Below are 25,938 nucleotides of genomic sequence, written 5' to 3'. Positions count from 1 at the left end.
TAAGCAGACTGTCTGGTGGATGAAGCTGCTTGGACCACTAAGATTTCAGGCAAATAGTGCTTAGTTAAATAGTCTGGATCAGAGGATGAAGGTCTATATTTTCTGGCAACATTTTTGTTTACCGCAGGTCCAGATTCTGGGGTTTCCCAGGTGGCCATGACCTTCCTTTTAAGGGCTGTATGAGAAAGGTAGTACTGCATCCTTCTGAGGACCCTGGCTCAGAATATCTGTCACGTCATCTTGTTCGTAGGTAGAAGAATTCCTGCTCAAACCCATGAACTCCACAACCCTATTCATAATTTGCCTGTATGCTGAATCAGCATGATCAGCTGGGTCAGGTTTGTCAAACTACAATTCGGGCGAAGAGTCTATGCCACTAGCTGTTTGGAGACAGTCAAAGATCAGACATCTTTGATTCTGGGTCAATCGGCTCCTCAGGAGCTTTTTTGTCCCATATTTCAACCCAAATGGCGAAGAATCCTTCTCAGAAGGATTGCTCCTCCTCAGAAGGATTGCTCCTCCTCATAAATAGAAGTCATAGACTTGAAAAAGACTTTCCTTGGAATATGGGTATAAGCCTTACCCATGGGTTGAGGACATGAAGGCATCGGCATTGGTTTCGCCAATTGAGTCAATGACTGTACAGGAATTGACGCTGTCTTCGACAGAGGCATCGATGTTGCCGACGCTGGCTTTGATAAAGTCAAAGGTGCCTTAGATAAAGGGGTCATCGAGAATGGTGTCGACTGAACCTTCGACACTGGTGTCGATGAAACCTTCGACACAAGTGTAGATGAAGGTTTGGAACCTGACGCCATTTTGTCCAGCGTTGCCTTCGATTTATTCACCGATAGGCTTGTCGACATGCTCTTTTTCTGAGGTATCTGAGAATGTTCTCTAGACGGTAACCACGATGATTTCTCGGCTGATTTAGAGCGTTTGGTAGTCTCCGACCTTCCTCCGTCATCCAACGGATGAGCTGGGGCATGGTCTTCGCCCGACTTCTTGGAGGGGGTCGGGCCGCATTCTTGAAGATTTTCAAGGCTCTGAAAACCTCCCATTTTCTAGGGGAATCACGTTTAGTTGGACAAGTGATAACCCTTGTAGAGTCAGAAGACGAAGAGGGAGTTCGGTGACGTCTCTTCTTTGCCTTCGATTAATATTTCCTTGACCGACTCCTGATTTACACCGGGACAAGTCCCTAGACTCCCCAGAGTCTTTATTTCTCTTTGAAGAAGCCTTCGAAGTTTCCCTCCCCACCGCCAATTTACCTCGTCGTTCCTTGAGAGCTTTTCCTGTCATGGCCTGACAGGACCCGAAGTCATCAGTCCGATGATCGGGACACAGGTACCACAGGCAGATGCGATGGGGATCAGTGATCGACATTTTCTTCCCGCAATCCTGCCATTTTTTCAAACCAGTTTTTGGGGTCAAAGGATTAGAAGATGAAGACATCTTGACGAAAAACGGAAGTGTCATTTTCAAACACACGAATTGAAAGCTTTTCGGAAAAACAGAACTGAAGCCAATGGGCGTGGCTCGAGCTATTTATACTACGGATGACATTGACACTCTACGGCAGCCCTTGCGGGACGACGCCACAACATTGAGCACAGCGCCCTCTGGTGTGAAACATTTTTTTCCGAAGCAGCAAAGCTGATATGAATATCAAAAATGAGGAATATGTGGGAGGACACAATCCATTTGAATGGTCGATTTGTGTTCATTAAAGGGAGCCTCCATGAGGTTAGGGTCACAGTGGGTTCAGTCTACTGCCCCAATTCAGTACAGACAGAATTTTTGGAGGGCATGAAGGACAAACTGGTCCTATACTTGGAGGGACACCTAGAAGCTGGGGGTGATTTCAACATGGTGCTTGACTCAGTGAGGGATCAGAAGAGGATGCGAGGGGGAGCAGTAGTGACCGTTTTCGGAGAGTCAACTGAGACTTGGCTCTTGTAAACTCAGTGAAGAATAGATGAGGGAGGTAGACAATTCACTTATTATTGATCAGTACACAATTCTTAGTCAAGGATAGACTTAATCCTAGTGGATAATGACTTGAAGTCCCAGGTCAAGGACTCTGAGGTGCTCCTGAGTCTGTGGTCAGATCACGACTTGGTAAGGTTATCCTTGGGGAACTGGCTGAAGCATAGTCCCTCAGGAGGGTGGCGGTGCAACGATTTCCTGTTCATGGATGGGGACCTTGCTCAGGTACTCTGCACCGAAATTAAAGAGTACTTTACACATAATGACAATTGGGAGGTGAGTGAGCAGATTCTCTGGGGGGCTTTAAGGCCACGATACAAGGGGTTCTTAAAAGGATGGGTTCCCAGAAACAGAAATCAAGAAAGTAACAAGAGGATTACCTCAGGAGGACAATGGAAGCGATACAACCGAGGGGTGGGGGAAAGGGGTGGTCAAGAGAAAATACCAGTCCCCGGCAAATGCTAGTAAGCATTGACATAAGGCGAAGCTCAAGGCTAATCTTGTTCAGGACACAGAGAAGAAATTGTTATTTTTGAAACCAAAGTATCACTAGAAGGGGGACAAAGCTGACAAGATTTTGGCGTGGATGTTAAAAGAGGAGAATAGAGGGGGACATTAAATCGCAACATGGATCCCTGGAAGATTGGGTGTTGGAAACAGGCTTACCTGTTACAAATTAAAAGTTGTAATCCAGAAGACAGATGTGAATACAATCAAGAAGAAGTAGAATGGGTTTCTGGAATGTTAAACCTTATTTGTTCTTCTAGATAATAATAGTGGGAGAGTAGTGTGATGAATCTCAGGATTCAGTCACTTCTCCCGAGGGAGGAGCCTTTCCCTGTGAGGCTATGGAGGTGAGGCCGCTATGCAATACTCTCCCTAGGGGTAGAGGCAAGTGGGACCTCACTGGCAGAGACTCTCCCTTTAGGGACAAGGACTCCTGTTCTGATAAGGAACTCCCTAACCAACCCACCTATAGGCCATCGCTAATAATATCTGCTAGGAGAAAACATGAAGAACACACTGATATTTGTTATTGTCACTTAGAACCTTTTAGAAAACCTGAAAAGAAATACAAATGTTGTACTGAGAAGAAGAAAACCACTGGAGCAGTACAGAGTACAAGTAGAACAAAGAAGAAGGACTTTGACACTGCGCCAGTCCCACAGCAGCATCATAAACCTGAGAGGAGGAGATGTGGGAGAGAGAGAAGCCCGGGAGTTCCAAACCAGCTGTGGGATCAAAGCTGAAGGAAATGGGGACATACAGCTTCTGATCTTGGGAGGAAGCTGGCCTGCAAATCCTAGCACCTTGTCCTCCAGGAAACCTGAAGCAAGAAAAGTAGAAGGACTGGTACAGTGTCCAAGGAGTGACCAAGTAAGAAGTGGTTCCATGACCGGAACCCGGTGGACTTGGGCGTCCCTAAACGACACTGAGACCACTTACCTGAAGGCACCACAGAGAGTGCCGAACGAAGAGCACAGAAACCAACCGGACAATCACTGAAGAGAACCCTGAACGGACTGGAGGCCTGGTGATGCGATACGTTAGACATAAATTTAACAGGGAGAGCAGGAGACCTGGGTGGGGGACCGAAAATAACAAATGGAGCATTCATACTCGTCCCAGTAAGACCAAGTGGTGGAAGTATATAAGAAGAATTAGAATTATAATTGGTAGAGTCTTTGTCCTAGTCAAGAAAAGGATTGGCTATTAAGTAAAGAGAAAGTCTCAAGTTTGACTAACAAGGGAGGAACAGAAGTGTCCCAAGGAAAAGGGGAAATAAAAACAAATAAGATCACCAGAGAATGGAATAAAAGGCAAAACCAGCGTGTTAAAGACACAGTTGAAAAGTTGAAGAGCCCAATAGCTAAACTATACGACTTGATAAAAGAAGTTTCAAATACCTACGAATACTTTACTAAAGTGAACTTGCTGAGAAACCAGCCCACAGAAGGGTGTCAATTCTCCTGTGCCTTATTGTTTTGTACTGGTAGGGTCAGGTTAAATTAGGTTAACGGTAGCCAGATCTTCATTTTGGTCTCATTGACAACTGATGAGCACCCTAGTTCGTTTTTGTTAGGTAGAGAAACCCCGTAGTTTAGGGAAAGTCCGGAGTTTTCACTTTTCTTTTAATAAAGAATACTTAAAAATGGAAGGCCAGAGTCATTTTCATCTTTTTCCTAATATGAAACTCATTCATCTGCAGTGAGAATCATACTGAAGAAATGTTTTCTTGTAAACTGAGATATTTAGGTATTATTATAAAGAATATCCTTGTGTTTTGCTATCCTTAATCTGGCAAATTCTTCTTTGAAGAAAAATCAATACACACTAAGGTCAAACAAAATTGTAGGACCTGGTATAAAAAATAAAATAATAATAATGGCAGCAATGTATGGCAATAGCCACAGTGCAGGCTATAGTACCTGGAAACAGCATGCTGCTCTCTTGCTTGGGCTATTACAAAGGTCAGCAAGCCATTATCATGTCGGTTTGACCCATGGCTATCCCCATTACCAACTGTGTTGTTGGCGAAAAAGGGGGCAGGAGGATCCAAACGAAATTCTTGATTAATGCTCCCGGTGGCCATGACCCGGCATGTGATGACAGGTAGAAAGATAGTGACACAAAGAGGGACAAAAACAAAGAGAAGCCCAGAAGAAGTAGGAACGGAGCAGACGGGAGTTACCCACTATGGGGCAGTTGTGTAAGTGTAGCAAAAGTGGAACAGAAGAGCAACAGTGGTCAGCCAGTGACAGCTTGGAACGAGGCTTGCATCAGCCATGCTGTGTGGTTAAAACACTCTTAAATGTGTATACTTCCGGAACTCTTTAAACGGCAAATATTAGAGGAAAGCGTGTCCTAATTTAACACCAAAATAATGTGAAACTGTAGCCAGCAGATTAATAACTTCATTGTGCATTTACAACTGTTGGTTATACGCTATATCTAAAAGGAATAAATACAGTAGTTCTCCTGCTCCACAACCCTTCATCCAATAGTCGTCCATTGTGCTGAAAATAGCAAATGCAGCTTGAACACGCGGCCTCTAGAGAGCGTCACGATGCATAATCATTACTTCCTTTGCATAGTAATTACCTTGCTTCATGGCACTTCATTATACAGTTCCCTCTATAAGTGAATGTTTACCTCATTTGCACAACATTTACAGCGTGTTAGACAGGACACCTGAAGGCTCAGCAGCCATCAAGATTAGAAGAATTTCAATAAAGCATCTATCGATAGCACAAACAGCAAACAATAACCAGATCCCCTTTAAAAACAAAACCTTTGTTAACCATTCTTAGATCTGAGGCAATTTCCCTTTCCTCGGAAGCTTATTCAGTAATACACATTTACACACTTTTGATGGTCCGGCTTTATTGTAAAAAATACATGAATGTGCTTATTAGAATTTGAAATTCAGATGTTGCTTACTTGATAGACTGCCAGTCCACTGTGCTGGTAAAAGGCGAACTTCTGTTAGGTGTGAACTGTCGTCCGCGGCATTCTGGAATAGGGCACTACAATGGTAAAACTATGATTTAGTTTATCTACAAAGCATAGCTGCATACTTTCTACACAATATTATCTGCCAAAAGCAGCTAAATTTTTTTATATCCTTTTCACCGAATTGAAAAGTAAACATTAACACAATGCACTGTGCCAAGAAATCTCTGGTGTGGAGGAAGGCGCAAATATCCTACGAACATGGTCTGCATCCTGTCTTTTAGTGCCCATACAAGAACTTAATGGCAAGAACCTTCATACATTTCTACAGGAATTACATAGGATATAATTAGTACGCACTTGTGGTGGCCCGCCTCCGGTCACCGGGGCGGGCCACAGATGCTGTCGGGATCACCCGACACGGCGGATGCGCTGAGGGCGCTCCGCCGATCGATGGTAGGGGAACACCCTACGGCGCCCGGGGTCACCGGGCGCAATCCTCACAGTGCGGGGGGGGGCACCCCAGTTGCCAGCAGCCGCGGCTCCGAGGACACTCGGGCCGTGCTGCACACCAGGCCACGACCACATGGCAGTCGCACAGGACACAAAAACACAGACACGAGTTGGCGCTTCCTGGGGCTCTGCTGCTCTGCCCTCGCAGCGCCAGCAGAGCCCCTTTTATTAAGTGAGCGTCATGACACAGTCATGACGCTCACGTCAGATCAAAACACTAGACCACCACACAACATCCCTCCTTTATTATAAACAAACAAAATCAAAAACCCACCACAAACATCAATCACTCTACTGGGTTCCACTTGGTGCCTTCTAGTCCACGCATCAACTGTGCCCCTACATCATCACAGCAAACATTGGGTGCATTCCAGTCCGCGCGCCACCTAAGAGCTACTGAACACTCAAACTTTTTAACACTGCAAAACAAACAGGTGTGTTCCAGTCCGCACACCACATGACCCGACGACGGGCTCCTCCGACTCAAAAGATTCCGGGATCAAACTGGCCACTGGCACCGCTGCAGGACAAGAAGAATATATTCTCTTCATATTCCTCCTCCCCCATATCATACAGTACTTCTGGGGTCACTTCCGCCACCTGGAGCTTTGCCAACTTGGGGGTCCTTCTCCCCTTTTCCACGTTCCCCCCCAATGTCCCCACCATGCTGGCTGGGGCTAGGCACACCCATGCAAAGGGGTCTCCTTTCCCGCACCTTCCACAGATCTGTCCTATCACTGGGCAGTCCTGCGGGTGTGGAAGATCCCACGCACAGAGATGGCATATTGTGGCATTGGGGTCTCTCCTCGGCCAGTCTCCCCTCCTCATCACTCTTCTTCCTGGCCACCTGCCGACAGCGGCCACCTCCTCAACCTTCACTCGCTGCATGGGGACCTCCATCTTGAGGTGGTGTCTAGAGGAGTCCATGACCGAGGCCTGCACCTTTGCCAGTTCCTGGGCCCGGCCAAGCTCTAATATTCGATCGAGGGTCAGCGCTGAGTCCCTCAGAACCGGCTTGCGCAGTTTGGTGGAGCTGCAGCCATAGATGATCTGCGCCCGAATCTCGTCCTCCTCAAAATTCCCAGAGCACAGGACAGTGCAATTCCGCGCAGCTTCCCGTGGAATGCATCGAGGCTTTCCCCTTCCTCCTGCCTCGCACACCTCATCCTGAACCGTTCATAGTCCCTGTTGACCATGGGCCTGAAATACTCGTTCAGGGCTGCAATGGCTGCATCGTATGACTGATCTCGGGGCCTTAATGTCTTGAACAGCCTCTGAACGGCCAGTCCGGCAGAGTACAGGAGTGTTGGGCGTTTGGCTGCATCTTTGATCTCCATTGCAGTGAAATACAATTCCAGGGTCTCCACCCAGGCCACTCACCGGGCCCCGACACTTGAAGGCGCACCCAGGACATCGAAATGGGGTATTGGTGCTAGCTGACCCCGACATATCCCCTCGTCGTCCGACATGCTGAATATTGTTGGGGATGCCAGCTGCAGTCACCAGTGTTGAGGGGTGCCCGCAGTTACTGGGCCTCAGGTAGCTTGACCACCTTGTGGGGAGGTCTCTTGGCAGCACCCCAAACTCTCCCGGTGTAGGGGACGTCCCCGCTGCACTATACACCAATCTGGGTACACAACTTCTTAGCCCTGATGGCCACACCCTTTTGCGCCCCCTGATTGACTTCAACGGTGTCGCCCAGTTCCTCCTGCCCAGGGGCGCACAAGCACTCCAAGTGGAGCCGCAATCCCTAGGGCCCGGTCAGGTACAACTGTGGGGTTTCGATGACACCCCTCTTTCTTTATCTGGGCTTCGAACGTTCAGGCCAGGCTCCTTTCTGGCTGTTCTGCCAGCCTCGAGGTGCAATTATGGACAAAACTCGACTTATTTCCTTCCAGGCCCAGGTATTGACAGGCCTTCTGTCACTGTGGCCGGGGCCTGCTCAGGCTGGTCACCGCCGCAACCCAGGCATGGTAATGTTTCTCCCCCTCTCTGGGCGAGGCGGAGGGATGCCCCCGCCCCTTCCTTTGTCCGCGGGGCTCGCGAGTAGGCTGCGCCCCTTCTTACTGTTCCCTGCTGGTGCCTGGGGGTGTGGGGGGCGGGCCGCGGACTGCTGGAGGCCACACCTCCTTTCTGGGCCGCTTCGTCAGCCACGCGATCCACTTCCTCAGACTCGGGTGACAAAAAGGGCCTTTCAGCAGTCACGGGCCAGATGGAGGGTTGGCCCCACCCCCTCCTTTGTTCAGGGACAGACCAGACTCCTCCCCCCCCAGTCTAGACCACGCGGTCACCACCAACCGCCGGGTCCCCCGCACGGCCGACGCGGGATCGAAGTCAGCCACCTCAGCTGATCCCAGGCAACCTGTGCCGATGCACCGCACAAGGTCCCTGAGCCCCCAGCAGCCCAGCTGACACGCGGCTGCGGCCTCTCCTCCTCCACGGACGCGGCTTGATGCTGCTTCAGTCTGGCTCCAGGCTTCATGGAGCCGAGCTCGCGTGCTGTGCTCACTCAGGGCGGGATCCTCGTCACCAATGTGGCGGCCCGCCTCTGGTCACAGATGCTGTCGTGATCAACCAACACGGCGGATGCGCTGAGGGCGCTCCGCCAATCGATGGTAAGGGAACACCCTACGGCGCCCGGGGTCACCGGGCGCAATCCTCACAGTGCGGGGGGGGGGGCCACCCCCAGTTGCCAGCAGCCGCGGCTCAGAGGACACTCGGGCCGCGATGCACACCAGGCCACAACCACGTGGCAGTCGCACAGGACACAAAAACACAGACACGAGTTGCCGCTTCCTGGGGCTCTGCTGCTCTGCCCTCGCAGCGCCAGCAGAGCCCTTTTTATTAAGTGAGCCTCATGACGCTCACGTCAGATCAAAACACTAGACCATCACACAACCGCACTGGCAAAATCAACAGTGTTGGCTTTTCTATAGGCATACATGTTTTCAGATGCATATGTTATTAGTTTTGGCTCATACTGATGTGACTGATGCAACGCAAATGCCACGTGAGTTTTTGAAAAGAAGGAGATGACATTTGAGGATGTATACACAGTGTGTTAGTGTGTTTGGCCACGGCCCCACCGAGTGCATGCCGGTTGACGGTGTGCCCCTCTGTCCCTGTGAACCACACAGAACACATGGGACACAATGTTCTCTGTCCGGGCTCAATGGTCACACTGGCGATCCATGGCACGCCCCATTTATTACGGGCACACGCGGCGGAGTTGCGTCACTAAGCCTTAAAGGGGCAGGCACCACAACGCCCACATGCAAGAAACAACAAGGCCTTTTTGCCCATTTGCAGCCCATCCCTCTGCAGCCCCCCCCCCCCTCCGCACAAGGGACTCCTCTTACATTCCATAGTTAATTTTGAAAGGTGATGGCATAATTTCAGCTGTAAATCAGCTTCTGACGTTTTAACGGTTAGTGGTTCGAGTACACCAACAGGGAAGGCCGCAAGTTCAAGAGTAGCCTTTTGGTCATCACCCTCTTGCGGTCACTTTGGAGGGCATACCCTCCTTGCACCCTCTTCTGCTTAGCGGCGCCCACCCGACGCTCTTCACCGGGTCCCCTCCCACTTACCTGCTGCCAGGTCCGGCCTCTGTCTGCTTCCTGCTAGTGGTCTGGAGACCATGACACCCAGAGGGAAGCACAGCGCGTTGCGCTTTTGTGCACAACCTTTTGTGACTCAAGCTTTCGGGTACTCGGTATATGGATCGCAGATGGCTTTAATCCAATAGATTAATGAGCAGCGTTTCCCTACAACCAGTTTAAACTTCAAAAACCTCCAATGTTCATTCAATATCGCATGCCGCCTGCTACTGTTTAATGGCACAGTACTGATTATGCATTGGCAGCTGTGCAAACGATGTTGCCGTTCTCTTCTAGAACATAAAAGTACTACTTTCCAAAGGCCATTGCCATTTGTTGGAAGACTGTATTGAGTGGGTACCTTTTTTCTTTTTTTTAGTATGTGTAACAACTACTTGTTTTCTCTCAAAATAACATTTGGTCCACACTAGAAACCATCCTGCACTAGACAGAGGTTGTGGTAAAAATGTAAAATAATTCTGACATGCTACTTGTCAGAGTCCGGGTGAAACTACAATGGCTCTGCAGAGTTGTCTGATGAAGTGTCTGCCTTCCGTTTGCCTTCCTGCTTACCTGAAGTCTGTTTTTTTCGTGTTGCTTACTGAGGAGTAGGAGCAACTTCAACAATCTCCCTTCCCTGACACAGAGCGTCTGCAGAGTTGTCTGATGCGGTGTCTGCCTTCCGTTTGCCTTCGGATGCAAAGGATCGAAGGATTGCAATGCCAGCTAAACCTACTTAGGTACACCTCCAACTGTGAGCGTTACTAGCTTTTGACACGTGCTCCAAGATCTTATTTGTTGCCATGCCTGCTGGGGAGGAACATCTGCTCACATCTTTCGAGCGGCACGTGTGTATAAAAGCAGTTTATTAAACTTTGCCAGCGACTGCAGGGAGACTGTCTCTCTGTGAGCCGCGCACCACCCGCACGTTATCTTAACTCATTTTAACTGGAGTCTGGCTGATGGGCGGTTAAAAACCTCACGGAATTCCAGACCCTCTACACGTTACATGCTTGGAACTACGTGGGGCTCATCCCTTCAGGGCACTAACATCCTCGACTGCTTGTTCTTAATTTTTTGCTTACCGTGCCGATGACTGCAAGGGGTATAGTACTCCCTTTCAGCCGTGCACAGTTAACTGGTCTTAGCAGACTTCAAAGTCTACCTATAAGTATTGAGTTTGGCTTGTGCTGGTGACTGCGCGGAGTTGCTGTGTGTGTTTCTACTCCCTTTGAACCGCACAGTGTATATTCATTTTCTGTTACCTAGTACGTGGGTTGAGGCTCTGCTAGTCGAAGGTTCTCATTGTTGTGCTCTATAATTCTGTTGAGCATTTGTTACTCTGTTAGTCCTGCAGCGCAGTAAATACCATGTCTCTTCTTACAGGTTTGTGCAGTCAACCCCAACTTCAATCAGTTACTGTACTCAAGATGGACACTGCAGAAACCGACATCGGTTTGATTCAAACCATGATTGGCTCAACTGGAAATCAAGTGTTTCATGATGGTGACCTGCGATCTAATAACGAAGCAGAGCTTGTAGCAGTGTTGAGTCACAATTTAGGTGTCCCAAATTCTCTTGCCTGCTTAAATGTACCATCTATAGCTTGTGTGGAGAACCCAAGCAGAAAGGTTGCAATAAGAACAGCCCAAAATCCACCTCTGCGGGCCCTTTCATCACTCCCCCACCAACGTCTCCTATTGCGGGTCAATGTATAATGGATTACTTCCCGAAACTAACTGGGACTAGTACGGAAATTAAAACAATAGTCCCTCTTAGGAAAACAGCAATAATAGATGGGACACGAATGAACATTCTGAACGATTTAAGCATAATTGAATATGCAGACTCAATAATCCACACAAAAGCCTGTGTAACTTTAGATATTGTTACCCTGCAAACCTGTGATGCATCGCACATCAGTTCTACTACTGTACTCACTGACTTTATTTCTCAAGAAAAGCAAAGAGTCCATTCTATCTCATCTCCCGATTACTCTACATAACCTAGCGATGGAACAATTCATCATACTCTTAGAGAGGCTGATGATTGTATAAAGTTGTCCTCTCCTAGCCTCTCTGCAATCAATATGGTTTTAAGCACTTTTGTAAGACCGTATGACAATATCTGGAACGAGGTAAAGGTTCACTGTACTATGCCATCATCTATTTATGCAAAGGTTGAAGATTTGGAAGCATGTGTTGGCCATTTGGCCTCCTGTAATACGCCACGTGAAAAACCCATAATTTCAGAGCCTGGCCAAGCTCCTACTTCTGCTGACATTATTATAATAGAATAATCTGTTAGTGAAATAATACCCTTCTCTAATGATAATTATGCAGTTATGTGTCATGTCAAGGGGAATGAGAATCTTATTACTACAGAGATCTGCGATAATCCCCCACAGCGAACAACTTCCATAATTCATACGCAAAAAAGAGTTCCATCGATTGTCCTACCCTCTGAGGGAAAAAAAAGACAAAGAACCAAAAATTGCTAAAGAGCAATAATAATAGCTGTTCCTTAAAATGATTACGTATACTTTCCATAATTGACTCAATGAAGGCTTATAAGAAGCCAAAAAAAACATAGGCCTAGTATTAACACCGGTGCCGGAAGAGAGTTGTTCTCACATTCAGTCTGTTAATACAAACATCCTGAGTATTCCATTAGGGTTGATGTCTGAATCTGAACTAAAACGCACACCTGATACATGCTAGTCTGTATTTCCCCCTATCGGTGACCCGTTGGTAGCTAATGTTTGCAGTGGCGGATTATTCGTACCTAATTTACCTACACATGTACATACCAATATGGTTAAAATACCAAGATCTGATGCTTATGTACAGACGGTTTTCAACTCTGAATGCAAACATGTTTTTTAATGATGTCCGTACTTGTCAACTAGTCACGCTCAAGACTTTGGTAGAGTGCGTTCAGTCTTGTCATCTGTAAAGACTCATAACTTTGAAACCACATTTGGTAAATGATGGTCTGTGTAACTGCAGATGTGATGTGGAAGTAAAGTTGGGAATATTGAGCTGGGTCACAAATCTTAATGTAGCATACAACCCTGCTAATAATAGATTGGCGGAACATGCCGTTGGCAATCATGATTTGTTCTGCCCTCCCTTTAGCCGGAGAATTACACAATGTCACCACGCACCTACTGACCAGCATAATGAGTATTTAAAACGTTTGACCAACACAGTTCCTAGTACTCATGAACACAAGCCGGAGACCAGATTCGATATATTGAAACATCCTCTTCTTTGCCCACCCTCTGCAAGTTCAGAGAAAACTCTTGTTGATCATTGTAAACATACTAATTTAGGTGCTCTACTTGATAAGTTATATATTACATCTGAAAGACATTTTGCAGTTACTTCAGACTGTGTGAAGCCTTCACAGGGTGAAAGGTATTCTTCAGCAAAATAGTCAAACTCAGGAGGCTCATAATGTTTTCCTAATGTCTAGTCTCCTGGGTGATTCTATGCCAATTTGTTTAAATCGTATGAATATCCTGTTAATTTTGGCTGAAATTACTACTCGCAACCTCTTCTGCTGATATTGAGAGTTGCGTTCCCAGATAAAATTGACATGTCACATGCTCAACTCCATCTACGATCTAAATGGGTGATAGATTTGATTTTAGCAGAAAGAGTAATGTTGCATAACCTGGGGTTTTCAATTGTAAGATGCGAGGAAGAAGTCAAGGACGCTTACACTCTAAATCCTAAGGAAAATTCCTATGCAGATGATCTTAAACGATGCAATGGAGATAAGAGACAGTTAGGCACTAATGAAGATAGAGCATATAAACTACAAGGGCCTAGTAATTTTAGGTCCTGACGGCGTTGCTGATGAAGAAGAGAAGTCTGCAAGTAGTTGTGTTAGAAATGGGGAATTAAAACTATTTTCATGGAATTCTAGAGGCCATAGCCACTTATACACTAACAAGGTAGCTTTAGCTGAATTAAGACATTCCAATTGTCTAATGATTCAAGAAGCCGGGCTCACTGCTAATCCTGCACTTGATGCTATCCCGTCTGTTTCTAAGCAGCAAAGTCCAGTGGAATGGGTAGACCCTACGGTGGTTTGGTTACTGCACTATGATCTGACCTCTTGGTGGTCTTCCGACAAGTTCCGAACCTTCTGTATGGGCTTTTGGCAGTTGAACTGGATTTACTCACCCACCCCAGTTTTATGTCTTATTAATTAACATTTACTGGCATAAAGGTGTGAGTGAATTGGATGAATTTTTGCAGTCCATTGTCGATCTGGTATGTAAATGGAAAGTGAGAAGTGGTTCACAACATGTTCTGTTAGCCGGTGACCTGAATCTCAAATGTGTGTGCATATTGGTTGAAGATCTCTTCACAACTGTAAATCAGACTATTCCTTTTACGATCAAAGATCCAAAGACGGTTTGCAGTGGAGCTCCACACTTGCTTCCTTAAATTTATATCCCCCTCGATGGTCAATTTGGCAACAGTGATGACAACCTCTAAACATGGTTTTGCGGCTCTAGTAAAACCATGATTGACTATATTATTGTTGACGCCCAAATGTTTGAGATTTGCTCCGATTTCTCTATTACCCCAACTTCATGGTGCGACCACTATATTTTGAGAGGCACTTTAAACTTTACATTTACATTCTTCGATAATGCCATCATAGGCCCCACTGAGTTAAAAGTCTCTGCTCGGGGCATTGCTGTGCATAGAACTGCTTTGAATGTAGGCAGGTTAAATCACTCAATGGCTGAATGGAAGAATCAAGTGTTTAATGTGGGGAATTTTGAAGGCATCATTGATGCCTTCATTTCTGGTGCTACGCACAATCTAAACCCACTTCGGAACTCCAATCGAAAGAAGCACCAACATACTTATGAGCAGCTGGCCCAGAAAAAAACAGAGATGAGGTCCGTTATAAGGTTAATAAAGAGTCATCTAATCCCACATGAAGAGAAATTGGCCAAGTGCAAATCAATAAAACAAAATTACAACAACTACTGCAAACTTCGGTGTGCGTTCTTGTAAAACTTGCAAGACTCTGAATCGATGTTGAGAGCTCCATCAAAAAAATATGTGGCCATGTTTTTGTCTCCAATTAATGGCCAAGCCCGGTCTACATGTACTGGCCAGTTAGATGCAGTAGATGAGTTATCTTGGGTAACGTTTTTTTCAAACCTGTACGATTTGGGTAATGTTAACACGCTGTTTGTTTGTTTATTTTATTTATATAACGCACCAGACCCAGAGGTAAGCGGGCGCTTAGGTAAAAGGTTACAGGATACAGGTTATAAATGTTTCATGATGTATACAATTTATACAGTTTATATAATATATACACATTTATGTACCAGGCAATTATAGTCGAAACACATGGGTAAGAGAGTGAAAGCATTTGGTAAGTATGTGAGATGACATGAGTGAGCCAAGATAGTGTTAGTTTTTGTTCAGTAACCATGTAATGACGATTTCTGAATGACTGAAAGGTGGAGATGGATTTAATGTCCAGTGGTAGGGTATTCCACAGTTGGGAGGCTAGAACTGGGAAGCTGGTTCCGCCGGCTCTTTTTAGGGTGAATTTGGGCACCACCAGGCATAAGCTATTGGAGGTTCTTGTGATTCTGGCTGAAGATTTCCAAGTGAATTTATTAGTGAGATATGAAGGGACTAGGTTGTTCAAGGATTTGTATGTGAGGCAGATGGTTTGTAGGTCGATTTCTTGTATGGAGAGCCATTTGCAAGATTTTCTAATAGTACAGATATGCTCATGCCTAGGAATGTTTAATGCCGCTCGTAAAGCATTATTTTGGAGGACTAGCAATTTGTTGATTATGGATTTATTTGCACCTAGGTATAGGCTGTTACACTAGTCCATTTTGGACTGTATACAATTGTTAAAATTAACACTGTGATGGCTAAAGACCTGGTCATTAAAATCAAAGCAAATATGGTGTTTGACCTAATAACTTTATGCAAACCCTCGCCAGCTGCAGGGCCTGAATGCCATTCTAAAAAACGAACAGATGAAATTGGTTAATGCCCTGGCTATTTTATTTGAAAGTGTTATTTCCACAAAAACCTATCCTGCTACGTGGCAAATTGACTTTATTGTCTCCATTTTTAAAAAAGGTCTAAGGTCTGAACTTTGAATTATAGACCAATTTCGTTGTTGGACACTGACAATAAGATTTTTTCATCTACTCTACTTCAGCATTTGGAAAAATGCGCTGTTGATATGTCAAGGCTATCTAAATTTCAGACGGGTTTTCGCAAGGCACACTATATCTTTAAATGGCCTTGTGTTTAGGTCTGTCCAAAAAACAACTTGGGTGTCATGATGCCTAACCTCGGGCATCCGGATCAAGCCCAGCAGCCCCGGGAGCAGGCATCCAGACATTTACAAAAACCCCAGCAGCCCCAGCTAGGGGCTGTCTGGGTTCAGTCCTGGCACCATAGGCACCAGGTTCATAATAAAAATCAGTCCTGGCGCAATAGGCGCCAGGCTCATAGACATTACTTACCTCATGCAGACCATGCTGCAAATAAATCCAAGCCAACGTGAGGCCTGGATGGGACTATTTTACTACAGGGACTATTTTTTACTCGGGTGTGGTCCTGGGGAGCTTCTTTCCTGGGACTACTTTGGAGGCTATTTAAACCACGCCCAAACAGCATCACATGCTTTGTGTTATTCTGCATCCAGCAGCGTGACTCTCACCGTGCCTGCAGCCAGCATCCAGTCTTCTGCCACGCCCGCGTGCCTGCAGCCAGCATCCAGTCTTCTGCCACGCCCGCCTCGAATCCGGAGCTCCTAGAATAAAGAGGAAGAAAAGGACAAGGTTAGAAAACAAACTTATTTCAAATTCCTCACCTGATTCCGGATCCATTTCATCTCCTGACCTGGAAAGTACATCAGTCCTGCACGCGTCGCTTCGCCAGCTCCAGCACGGCACCATACTCACCAGTTCTCACAGCATCTTTCGATCCGGCACTGTCTCCATCATTTCTTCGCCGTATTCCGGCACCTAGGGGCACAAGAATAACAAGGTGAGCCGCATCTGTAAAGAGGGAGAAAAACAACACGTTAACGCATGCAATAGTTACCGGACAGCGTTGGGTAACACAGACTCTTACCTGAACGCCAGCAGCAGCTACAAGACCTTCTTCTCACAAACTCAGTTGCAACTTAAGGAAGGAAGGGGACAAGAGTGAACATCGGGCACAATGAACTCTTTGAACTTGATACTTACCAATCCCGCCTGGGACTTCAGAGTCAATGCTTACCGGAACTCTCCCAACGCCTTCAAACCAGTGAAGTAACTGGTATCTATGCGCCCCTGCAAGACACGCAGGATGGAGAGCTCATCTTTTACAAACATAAGGTGAGGTTACTAGGGGATATCGGAGGTGATTAGTGGGGAGAGCAAGAACAGTTGGGAGGCCATCACTAAAACCCACAGCTGGCTAATCCCTGTCTCCACTTGCAGGAAAATACTTCTTCGGGTCCAGCAGACAAGACTAGGCGGGCCAGTCCAGACAGTCATCTCTGCACTACGCATCACATTGACGGAGATGGCAGCTGTCCGGGTCCGATCCACACCCCTGTGGGGGTCCAGGTGAGCGTAACATTGGGCTACTGTTCATGCATGTACGTACATGGCCTCCATGGATCTATCATCAGCTTTTGATCGTGTTGATCATGCCAGACTTTGGGGAAAGCTGAAAAAAAACGGGGAATTCCTAGTGGCCTGATGGGCCTTATTATAGGTCTCCATGAGAATTCATCGGTCAGGGTTAGACTGAACAGAGACGGGGCTATGTCCCGTTGTATTCCGACCCGGTCTGTATCTTGGCTGCATGTCTGTTCAACCTTTACGTGTCCGACGTAAATGATTATTTGAGCTTGGTTGGGTTAATAACACCTAGGGTGGGTATACAGAAGGTATCTTGGCTCGGATATGCGGACGACTTCCTACTTTTTGATAAATCACGAGTGGGGCTAAAAAACTTAAGTCATTTTCCATGTATGCGAGCGATAATGGCCTCAAGATTAATTTAAAGGAAACTACAATTTTAGCCATATCAAGAAGTATGAGAAAGAGGACCCAGTTGTGGTCTTGGGAGGACACACTGATTGCCTCAGCCCCCGGTATGACATATCTTGGCTATACGATATCTGCTGCTCCAGGTTTTCGCAACGGGAAGCACATGCTAGATCAAAATGCTACTATGTTGCTTTCACAAGACCTGGTGCTAAATTGAAAATTTTTATCTTTTTCTATCATGCCAGTTTTGAAATTGTGTGTAGGAATGGTGGTTCCCAAATTAATCTATGGACAATAATTATTCTTTGATGTAGCCTTGAAATGGTTAGATCTGTGGAAAGCTAAGATATGAGTTTTGGGTGTATCTACCTGTGTTCTGCTAGCTGCAATAAGGTTTGAACTGGGCCTTATTTCTATTCATGTTCGGTTGGGGTGGAGTCTCTTGAGACTGTTTAGGAAACTACTTTTGCCAATTTTACGATTCCCTATAGTCTATGAACTTGATTTCTACTGGGAAATGTACAAATTATGTCAGAGCAATTAGAAACCATTGTGAGAATTTTACTAAAAATTAACATGAACACAGATACTCGTATTTAAAAATCCGATTAAGGTAAATAATCAGTTATACGATCACGACTGAATTGAGACGCATGAAAAATTACTTGGTTATACATCCATGTCACATCTCTCTCATGAACTTAAAAGAGGGGAGAAATTGCATCATATCTCATTAAATTTCCTAATAGACATCATGGGAACATATTTAAATTTTTTCGATGGAACGTATTGTTAATCAATGAAATTCTCTTACAGTGTCATATTACTACATCTGAAGTCTCAGGGTGTAGATTCTGTGATCTTAAAGGCACAGTTGAATCTACTAGACATCTGCTCTCGTTTTGTAAAGAGTTAAACGAAAAAAAGGTCTTGCTAACTAGGTTAAATGTTTTCCGTTAATAAGAGGGTTCAAGAGATGCATATCTGGCTCAGATGTTTAAGTGGTAGAAGAATTTCGGATACCTTAGCAGTTGCAGTCTTTTTTTAAATCTAATTAAGTGAAAGAAAGTCAAATGCCTCTGACTTGCCGCCACGGCTGCCAAGTAGTATGTAGCTTGCAGGCTCATGTACCTCTTTTATTGTATTGAGAATGTCATATAAGATTTTGAGATGTTGGTTTAACTACATTTTAGAGATAACTCCTTACATCTACGTAAAGGTAGAGTGGGCAATTTTAACGTCTTGTTAATTAAACTACCCAGATTGTTTTGAATATTATGTGTTTTGTAATTTTTCAAACATGAGTTCATATGAATTTTCATTTTGTTGTCATATTTAGCACTTTTAATTGTTTTGTATTATTTTATGATTTTGATTTGGTATATTTATATTTTTGTATTTTTAATGTGAAGAAATTTGTAAAGGTTATTTAAACCATATACAATGAAAACATTCAAAGAAAATCAATGGCTATGTCATATGATACTCTTTTCTTTTTTTGTGTTGTAGAGGAGGAGCCAAGTACCGTCATCTAAAGCTCCGCCCCCATGTTGGGAACCAGAAATAGCAACAGGTGCCGTTCCAGTGAGAATGCCTATACCACAAAAAATCCTTGAGACAAGGTACCCATTGAGAAGAACAAGTTACTTTCTTACCTGGTAACATTCTTACGATGGGATGTTCCGATGACGTATTCCACATCTATGACATCTATGACAGGTAATCACCACAGCTGTGCTGCTTCGGAACATTTTCGGCGTCTGTGTCCTGTGTCGATGACGTTGATACTCTGTCCTCGAGGGCCTCCGTCGAGCCAACGTCACCAGATGTTATAAGTAGGATGCACGACGCCCGTAGCCTCACTTGTAGTTTTTTTCCCCAGAACGTGTGGCACCAATCTTCTACCAGTATGACCATAGAAAGCCTTGTGGAAAATGTAAGCAGCAATCGCATAAGAAATTCTGTAGCGGGGCAGGCTGGGAGGGTACGATGTGGAATACGTAGTCGGAACATCCCATCGAAAGAACGTTACCAGGTAAGAAAGTAACTTGTTCTTCGAAGGGATTGGTTCCTCCGACGGATCCATATCTATGACAGACTCCCAAAGCAGTACCCATGTATGGAGGTGGGAAAAGAATTTAGAATTTTAGAATGCCCAATTAAATTGCAGAATAAAGGACTGCCTTGCCAAAGGACAAATCTTGCCTGTGGATAGAATCCAGGGAATAGTGTTTTACAAAAGTATGGACAGAGGCCCATGTGGCTTCTTCACAAATGTTACGAATGGGAACACCCCTCTGCAGAGCAGTAGAGGCAGCCACACCCCTGGTAGAATGGGCCCGTAAGCCTACCGGAGAGTCCTTACCCGCCAATCGGTAACATTCAGAAATTGTCAAGATAATCCATCTAGACAGAGTCTGTTTAGTAACAGCTTGTCCCAAACGCCTTCCAGCGTATCCTATAAAGAGCTGATCGTCCACTTTGACCCGGGACATGCGTGAGATGTAGAAACTTAAAGCTCTCCTAGGATCCAACCTATGGAGCCTCTCCTCTTCCTTACCAGGATGCGGTGGAGGATAGAACGCCAGAAGAATGACCTTCTGGCTTAAATGAATTCCGACAAAACTTTTGGAAGAAAAGAAGGACGAACCCTAAGGACAACCCTGTCCTTATGGAACACCGTGAAGGGTGGCTTAATGGAAAGTGCCTGCAACTCACTCAGAGCGGAAGTGACCGTAACTAAAAATACAGTTTTCAAAGTCAACAGTCTCAAAGGACAAGAATGTAAAGGCTCAAACGGAGCTCCCATTAGGAATTTTAGAACTAGGTTCAAATCCCAACAGGGACCTGGGAAGGTGACGATGGGAACACATTAGAGAGCCCTTTCAGAAACTGAGAAATCAAAGGAATCTTAAAATAAGAACACTCCTCAGACGAGCGCTTAAATATGGACAGCGCCGCCAGGTAACCTTTAATGGTGCCCACTTGCAGGCCTTTGTGGGCTAACGAAAGCAAAAAAGACAGAACCACACTAATGGCACATGAAAAAGGATCCACATTCTTAACCCTGCACCAGTCGCAGAACTTTCTCCAACGGCAACGGTACAGGGACTTTGTTGCAGGCCTTCAGACCTCCATCACGTCTTCAGGGAGGTCCCAATCCTTATACCTCAACGTTCAGAAGCCAAGCATGAAGGCTGAGGGACTTGAACTCTGGATGGAGAACCTGACCCCTCCTCCCGTGAGAGCAGATCGTCTCGGTAGGTAAGACGGCGTGTAGGGAAGGTGGACATGTCGAGAAGGTCCGGGTACCACGTTCTCTGGGCCTATGCCGGAGCAATGAGGATCATTTGGGAACCGAACCTCCGTAACCTCCTCAGCACTTGCAGAATGACGGGGACTGGAGGAAATGCGTACAGCAGTGGGAAGGACCACTTCACTACGAATGCGTCCCCTAAGGCTCCTCTGGGAGAAAATTCCCGCGAGCAGAATCTTTCACACTTCCTGTTGACACTGGTGGCAAAGAGATCCACTTGAGGGGTCCCCCAAAGGGCGAAGATCTCCAGGACAATCTCCTGAGCCAGCTCCCACTCGTGAGAGACTGTGCTCTGCCTGCTCAGGGCGTCCGCCGCCTCGTTTTCGTCTCCGGCCAGATGAACTGCCGAGATCAAAATTTCCTGCTGGATGGCCCAGAACCAGGGCTGCATCGCCTCTCTGCACAGAGGGAGTGACCCTGCCACCCCCCTTGTTGAGGTAGTGCATGGCCACTGTATTTTCCGTCAGAATCAGGATATTCTTTCCCCGCACAGATGGCAGAAAAGCCTTCAGGGCTAGCCTGACGGCCCTCAGCTCCAACAGATTGATATGGACTCTGGACTCTGACGGAGACCTACGACCGCTGACTGTCAACTCGTTGGCATGAGCTCCCCATCCCGTGAGGGATGCGTCCGTCACGATCATCACCTCCGGCCAGGGAAGCCAAAATGGAGCCCCCTTCATCAGATTGCCTTCGACGGCCCACCACAGAAGATCCTGGGCGACCGAGGGCGGCACCTGAACGGGAACCGACATCCTGCCGGAGGACTGCGACCACTGCATCTTGAGAGCCCACTGCAGAGATCTCATCCGCAGCTTGGCCTCTGGCACCAGGAGAATGCAGGATGCCATGAGGCCGAGCAACCTCAAGAACTCGAACTCCGGGAGACTCTGGACATGTTGAAACTTGCACACCATCTGCAGAATGTGATGAGCCCTCACATGGGGAAGGAAACACTTCCCCAGGGATGTGTCGAGCACTGCTCCGATGTACTGGAGCCGCTGGTTTGGCGTCAAGTGGGACTTCTTTAAGTTGAGGGAGAAGCCCAGCCTGTGAAGGGAGTGGCAGGTGACTGACGGATGATCCAGGACTTGCTCGGGAGAGCGTGCCCTGATCAACCAATCGTTCAGGTAGGGGTAGACGTGAATCCCCCCCTTTTCTGAGATACGCTGCCACCACCACCATGAGCTTGGTGAAAACCCTCGGGCGGAGGTCAATCCGAACGGCAGGACCCGAAACTGAAAGTGCGAGTTGCCAAGCGTGAACCTCGGGTACTTCTTGTGGTTGGGATTAATCGGCACATGAAAGTAAGTGTCGTGTCCTTGAGGTCGAGAGACACCAACCAGTCCTGAAGTTGAAGGGCCTGGAGGACTTGAGAGAGTAACCATCTTGAACTTGTCGTTCCTGAGGAGCTTGTTCAAACCACGCAAGTCCATGATGGGTCTCAATCCCCTGTCTTTTTTTGGGGATCAAAAAATATGGGGAATACCATCCATTGTTCCTCTCCGCTACAGGCACCAGTTCTATGGCGCCTTTCTCCAGCAGGGATTTGATTTCCTGCGCAAGGAGCAAAGAGAGATTCCCTGGTAGATTGTCGTGAGGCCTCTGCCGGAAAAGAAGACAGTAGCCGTGGGCTATGATCTCCAGAACCCACACATCTGAAGTAATGGCACGCCATTCTACAAGATGCTGCGCCAGCCTTCCCCCAACCGGCGAACCATGGGACATGGCCTCATGACTGAGCTGAAGTGGCTGCGGCAGTGTCTGAGGGCAAAGAGGCAACTGCCCGAGTGGCCTTGGCACCTTGAGTACCTTTTTTTCCACCTCTGGTACTCCTACGTTGGCCCCTTTGACTTGCAGCTCCCCTCGATCTACCAAAGGTCGAGTAGTATATAAAGGAACCTCCCCTTCATTGCTGTCCCCTAGGATGAAAAGGCAGAGGTTGGCGAACTGCAGCGCTCAACAATTTTGCTGCAGCTTGTAAGGTCTGCAACCTCTCAAGGCCCGTGTCAGCCTTGCTGCCAAAAAGATGGTCACCATCAAAGGGCATGTTGAGAAGCCGGGCCTGCACATCAGGAGCAAACCCCGACTTCCGAAACCACACAAATCCGCGCATCACGGTGCTCTCGCCATGGACCGGCTGACACAGGATTCACACATGGCATCCTTGCCATCCTGTGCAAAGGCAAGAAAGCCATCCCGTTCCTCCCCTTCGGGAATATGTTCAGCCGCCAATGAAACACCATCCCACAGAGAGTGAGTGAAACGTGCTAAGGCACACACAGAGTTGTCTGCTTTCAAAGCCATACCCCCTGAAGAAAAGACTTTCTTCGCCCAACTGTCAAAATGTTTGTCGTCCCTATTTTACGACGCCTGTTTAGCCAGGCCGTACCTGCCTGCACCACCAAACTCTCCGGAGTAGGGTGCATGGACAAGTAGCCGGGGTCGCCACTGGTAGGGCGGTACTTTTTAGGCAATGACTTACCCACTGCCGGGAGACTCTCCGGAGCAGTCCAAGCCGCCGCCACCCTTCTTTGCAAGGCCATATGTAATGGCAGTACCGGGTCAGTTGGTGGACATTGGTCCAAGGTATCTATCAGGTCATCCTGCAGAAAATTCACTGGTGGCGCAGACCACCCCAAGTACTCTGTCACCCTCGACATGAGCCGCTGGTACGAGGACTCGGCGTGCGTGCCAGGCTCAGGCTTACCGAACTCAACCTCCGGAGAGGTGTCCAGACCACTGGCGTCGTGCAAAGACTGACGCAGGTCTTCCAACTGGCTATGACTAGATAAGAGGTCGTCAGGAACCACATCAGGAACCAAACCTTCCTCAGACCCTTCCTCCACCTCAGAAATATAATCCAGAGGCTGGAACAAATCCCTAGAAGAGGGCACTGAAAGGCTAAAATACAGGCCTCACCGACTTCTTCAAGGCCTTCCTCTGAGTTTCCACCGATGCACGGGGTACCTCCGGTAGAGCCTCCACAAAAGGCGTCGAGGGCGTAGATAGAATCGGCGTCGACGTCGAGCGCGATGCCAATGGCTTCGACACAGGCCTCGATGGTGTCCACGTCTTCTTCGAAGTTCTCACAGGCTCCGACGGTCTCGAGGGCGTCGAGGACCGGGACCTGGAGCGGGCATGGCTAGAGCGATCCACCTTGTCCGATCGGGACCTCGAAGGCTCCCGATGATCGTGCCGACCACCCAAGCCCAAAGGCATGCGTGCGGCAGTCCTAGCACGTACCCTGCCAGCTTCTTTCGAAGGCGCAGACGAACGGAGCCCTGCGATTGGAAAATCACCATCATCTCCGTACGAAATGCATCCCATTCCACAGGAGAAGAGTGCTTGTTGGGACAAGCAACCCGCTGACGGGCGGAGTCCTCGGACGAGGACGGGGAAGGCGACTGTGACGGCGCTTCCGCGAGTGCCTCGAAGAGGCAGAGGAATGGCGGGAACCATTCTGGGACCAAGACCCCCTGGACTTGCGCCGACGACGCAGAGAGTCGCCTCTCGAATCGTCGGTCGAAAGCCCAGCGGATTTCGACTTTCGGGGCTAGAAACCTTACCGACAGAAAGCTTCTTCTTCCGTTCCCACAAGGCCTCCGTTGTGAATGACTGGCAATCGTCACAGTCATCCGTGGCGTGGTCCTCACCGAGGCACCAGAGGCAGGCATCGTGCGGGTCCGTAAGTGACATCTTGGAACTGCAGCCCCGACACTTCTTGAATCCCGACCGCGGGGTGGAAGAAGACCAAGACATGATATCTTCACAACAACCACGTTCGTATGAACCGATAGAATAACTCAGAAGAACCGAGGCGCGCCGAGATCTCCGAAGCTAACACGTTCATGGAAAAAACGGAACTGAGGCTACGGGCTTCGTGCGTCCTACTTATAACATCCGGTGACATCGGCTCGACGGAGGCCCTCAAGGACAGCACGTATCAACGTCATCGACGCAGACACAGAAAATTTTCTGAAGCAGCACAGCTGTGGTGATTACCTGTCACAGATGTGGAATACGTCGGAGAAACCAATCCCTTTGAAAACCCTACATACATGCATGAAGACAGTGTTCTTTTGGACGAAGTTCCAGAGGAAATGTGAATATAAATAAGAAGATTAGGTGATGAAATAGAACTGACGTACCCTGAAAGGATGCAAAAGGTAAAAGGATATACACATTCAATAAGGTTCTGAAGAGGAGGAGGTAAAGATGAGCAACATTTCGGGCTTGAGATGAAGATGCTCATGCTACAGAAAACACTGAAGAAAATGCAAAGTCAGTTTACACTTGTACAGATCCAGTAACGCAAACACACAAAGTACTCATAAGGCTGGCTACGTAGTGAATAGTTGCGGCGATGCACCAATGTATACATATAGGAGCGAAGAGAACCTGGATATTCCACGATGCACTTTTAGCAAGGCTTGAAACCCCATGATCAGAAGGGATTTCATTGTGGTGCAGTTGGAAAATAATGGATGGCGATGGAGAAATACAAGAAAGGCTTGGCTTGCCCAGTACCAAGAGGTCGAGGCCACTGGGAGCCTGGTAGTCCATCCAGTAGTTACATGAAAGTGAGAAAGAAACAAACTTCTGTTTGGAGCAGTATGAAAAAACACTAAAGGCTTCAAGAGTTCATCATGTAATAAAATTAAATGCTGCAAATGGCTCAAAAGAGTGGTCTCCAAGTCACAGTCAGATCAAAATAGACATTGGATCGAGCTATACTGAAACCAAGAAGATAGTCCCTTTTATTCTCAGGCACAGAGGGCTTCTGCAAGGCCAAGTTCAAAGCCTTAATTGACTGGCAGACTGTAGGAGTGATGATAGATGTGGGCTACTTGGGTGGGGATGTATGATCACGCCGACAATCCGTGCACCTGCGATGCTAGCCTTCGTGCTGCTACCGGGGGAATATTCCAGAAGGGTATAAGCATGCCAACCAATTGTAGAGGGCCACGTATGAAAGAGCCCTATAGATTGTATAACCAATTAATCGTTGA

General features: G+C 47.1%; 1 protein-coding gene across 1 annotated transcript in view; it reads right to left on the bottom strand.

Moving 5' to 3' along the window:
* MCM8 (minichromosome maintenance 8 homologous recombination repair factor) overlaps window positions 1-25,938 on the bottom strand; it is a 1,532,371-nt gene that overhangs the window by 729,449 nt on the left and 776,984 nt on the right. Inside the window, exon 8 of the mRNA XM_069608271.1 lies at window positions 5,431-5,516. Within this exon, the coding sequence (XP_069464372.1) occupies window positions 5,431-5,516 (86 nt within the window). The remainder of the gene's footprint in view (window positions 1-5,430; window positions 5,517-25,938) is intronic.

The sequence above is a fragment of the Ambystoma mexicanum genome, chromosome 4q (assembly GCF_040938575.1).
Source record: "Ambystoma mexicanum isolate Mex_15411 chromosome 4q, UKY_AmexF1_1, whole genome shotgun sequence".
NCBI lineage: Eukaryota > Metazoa > Chordata > Amphibia > Caudata > Ambystomatidae > Ambystoma > Ambystoma mexicanum.
This window is presented reverse-complemented; position numbering and strand designations above follow the sequence as displayed.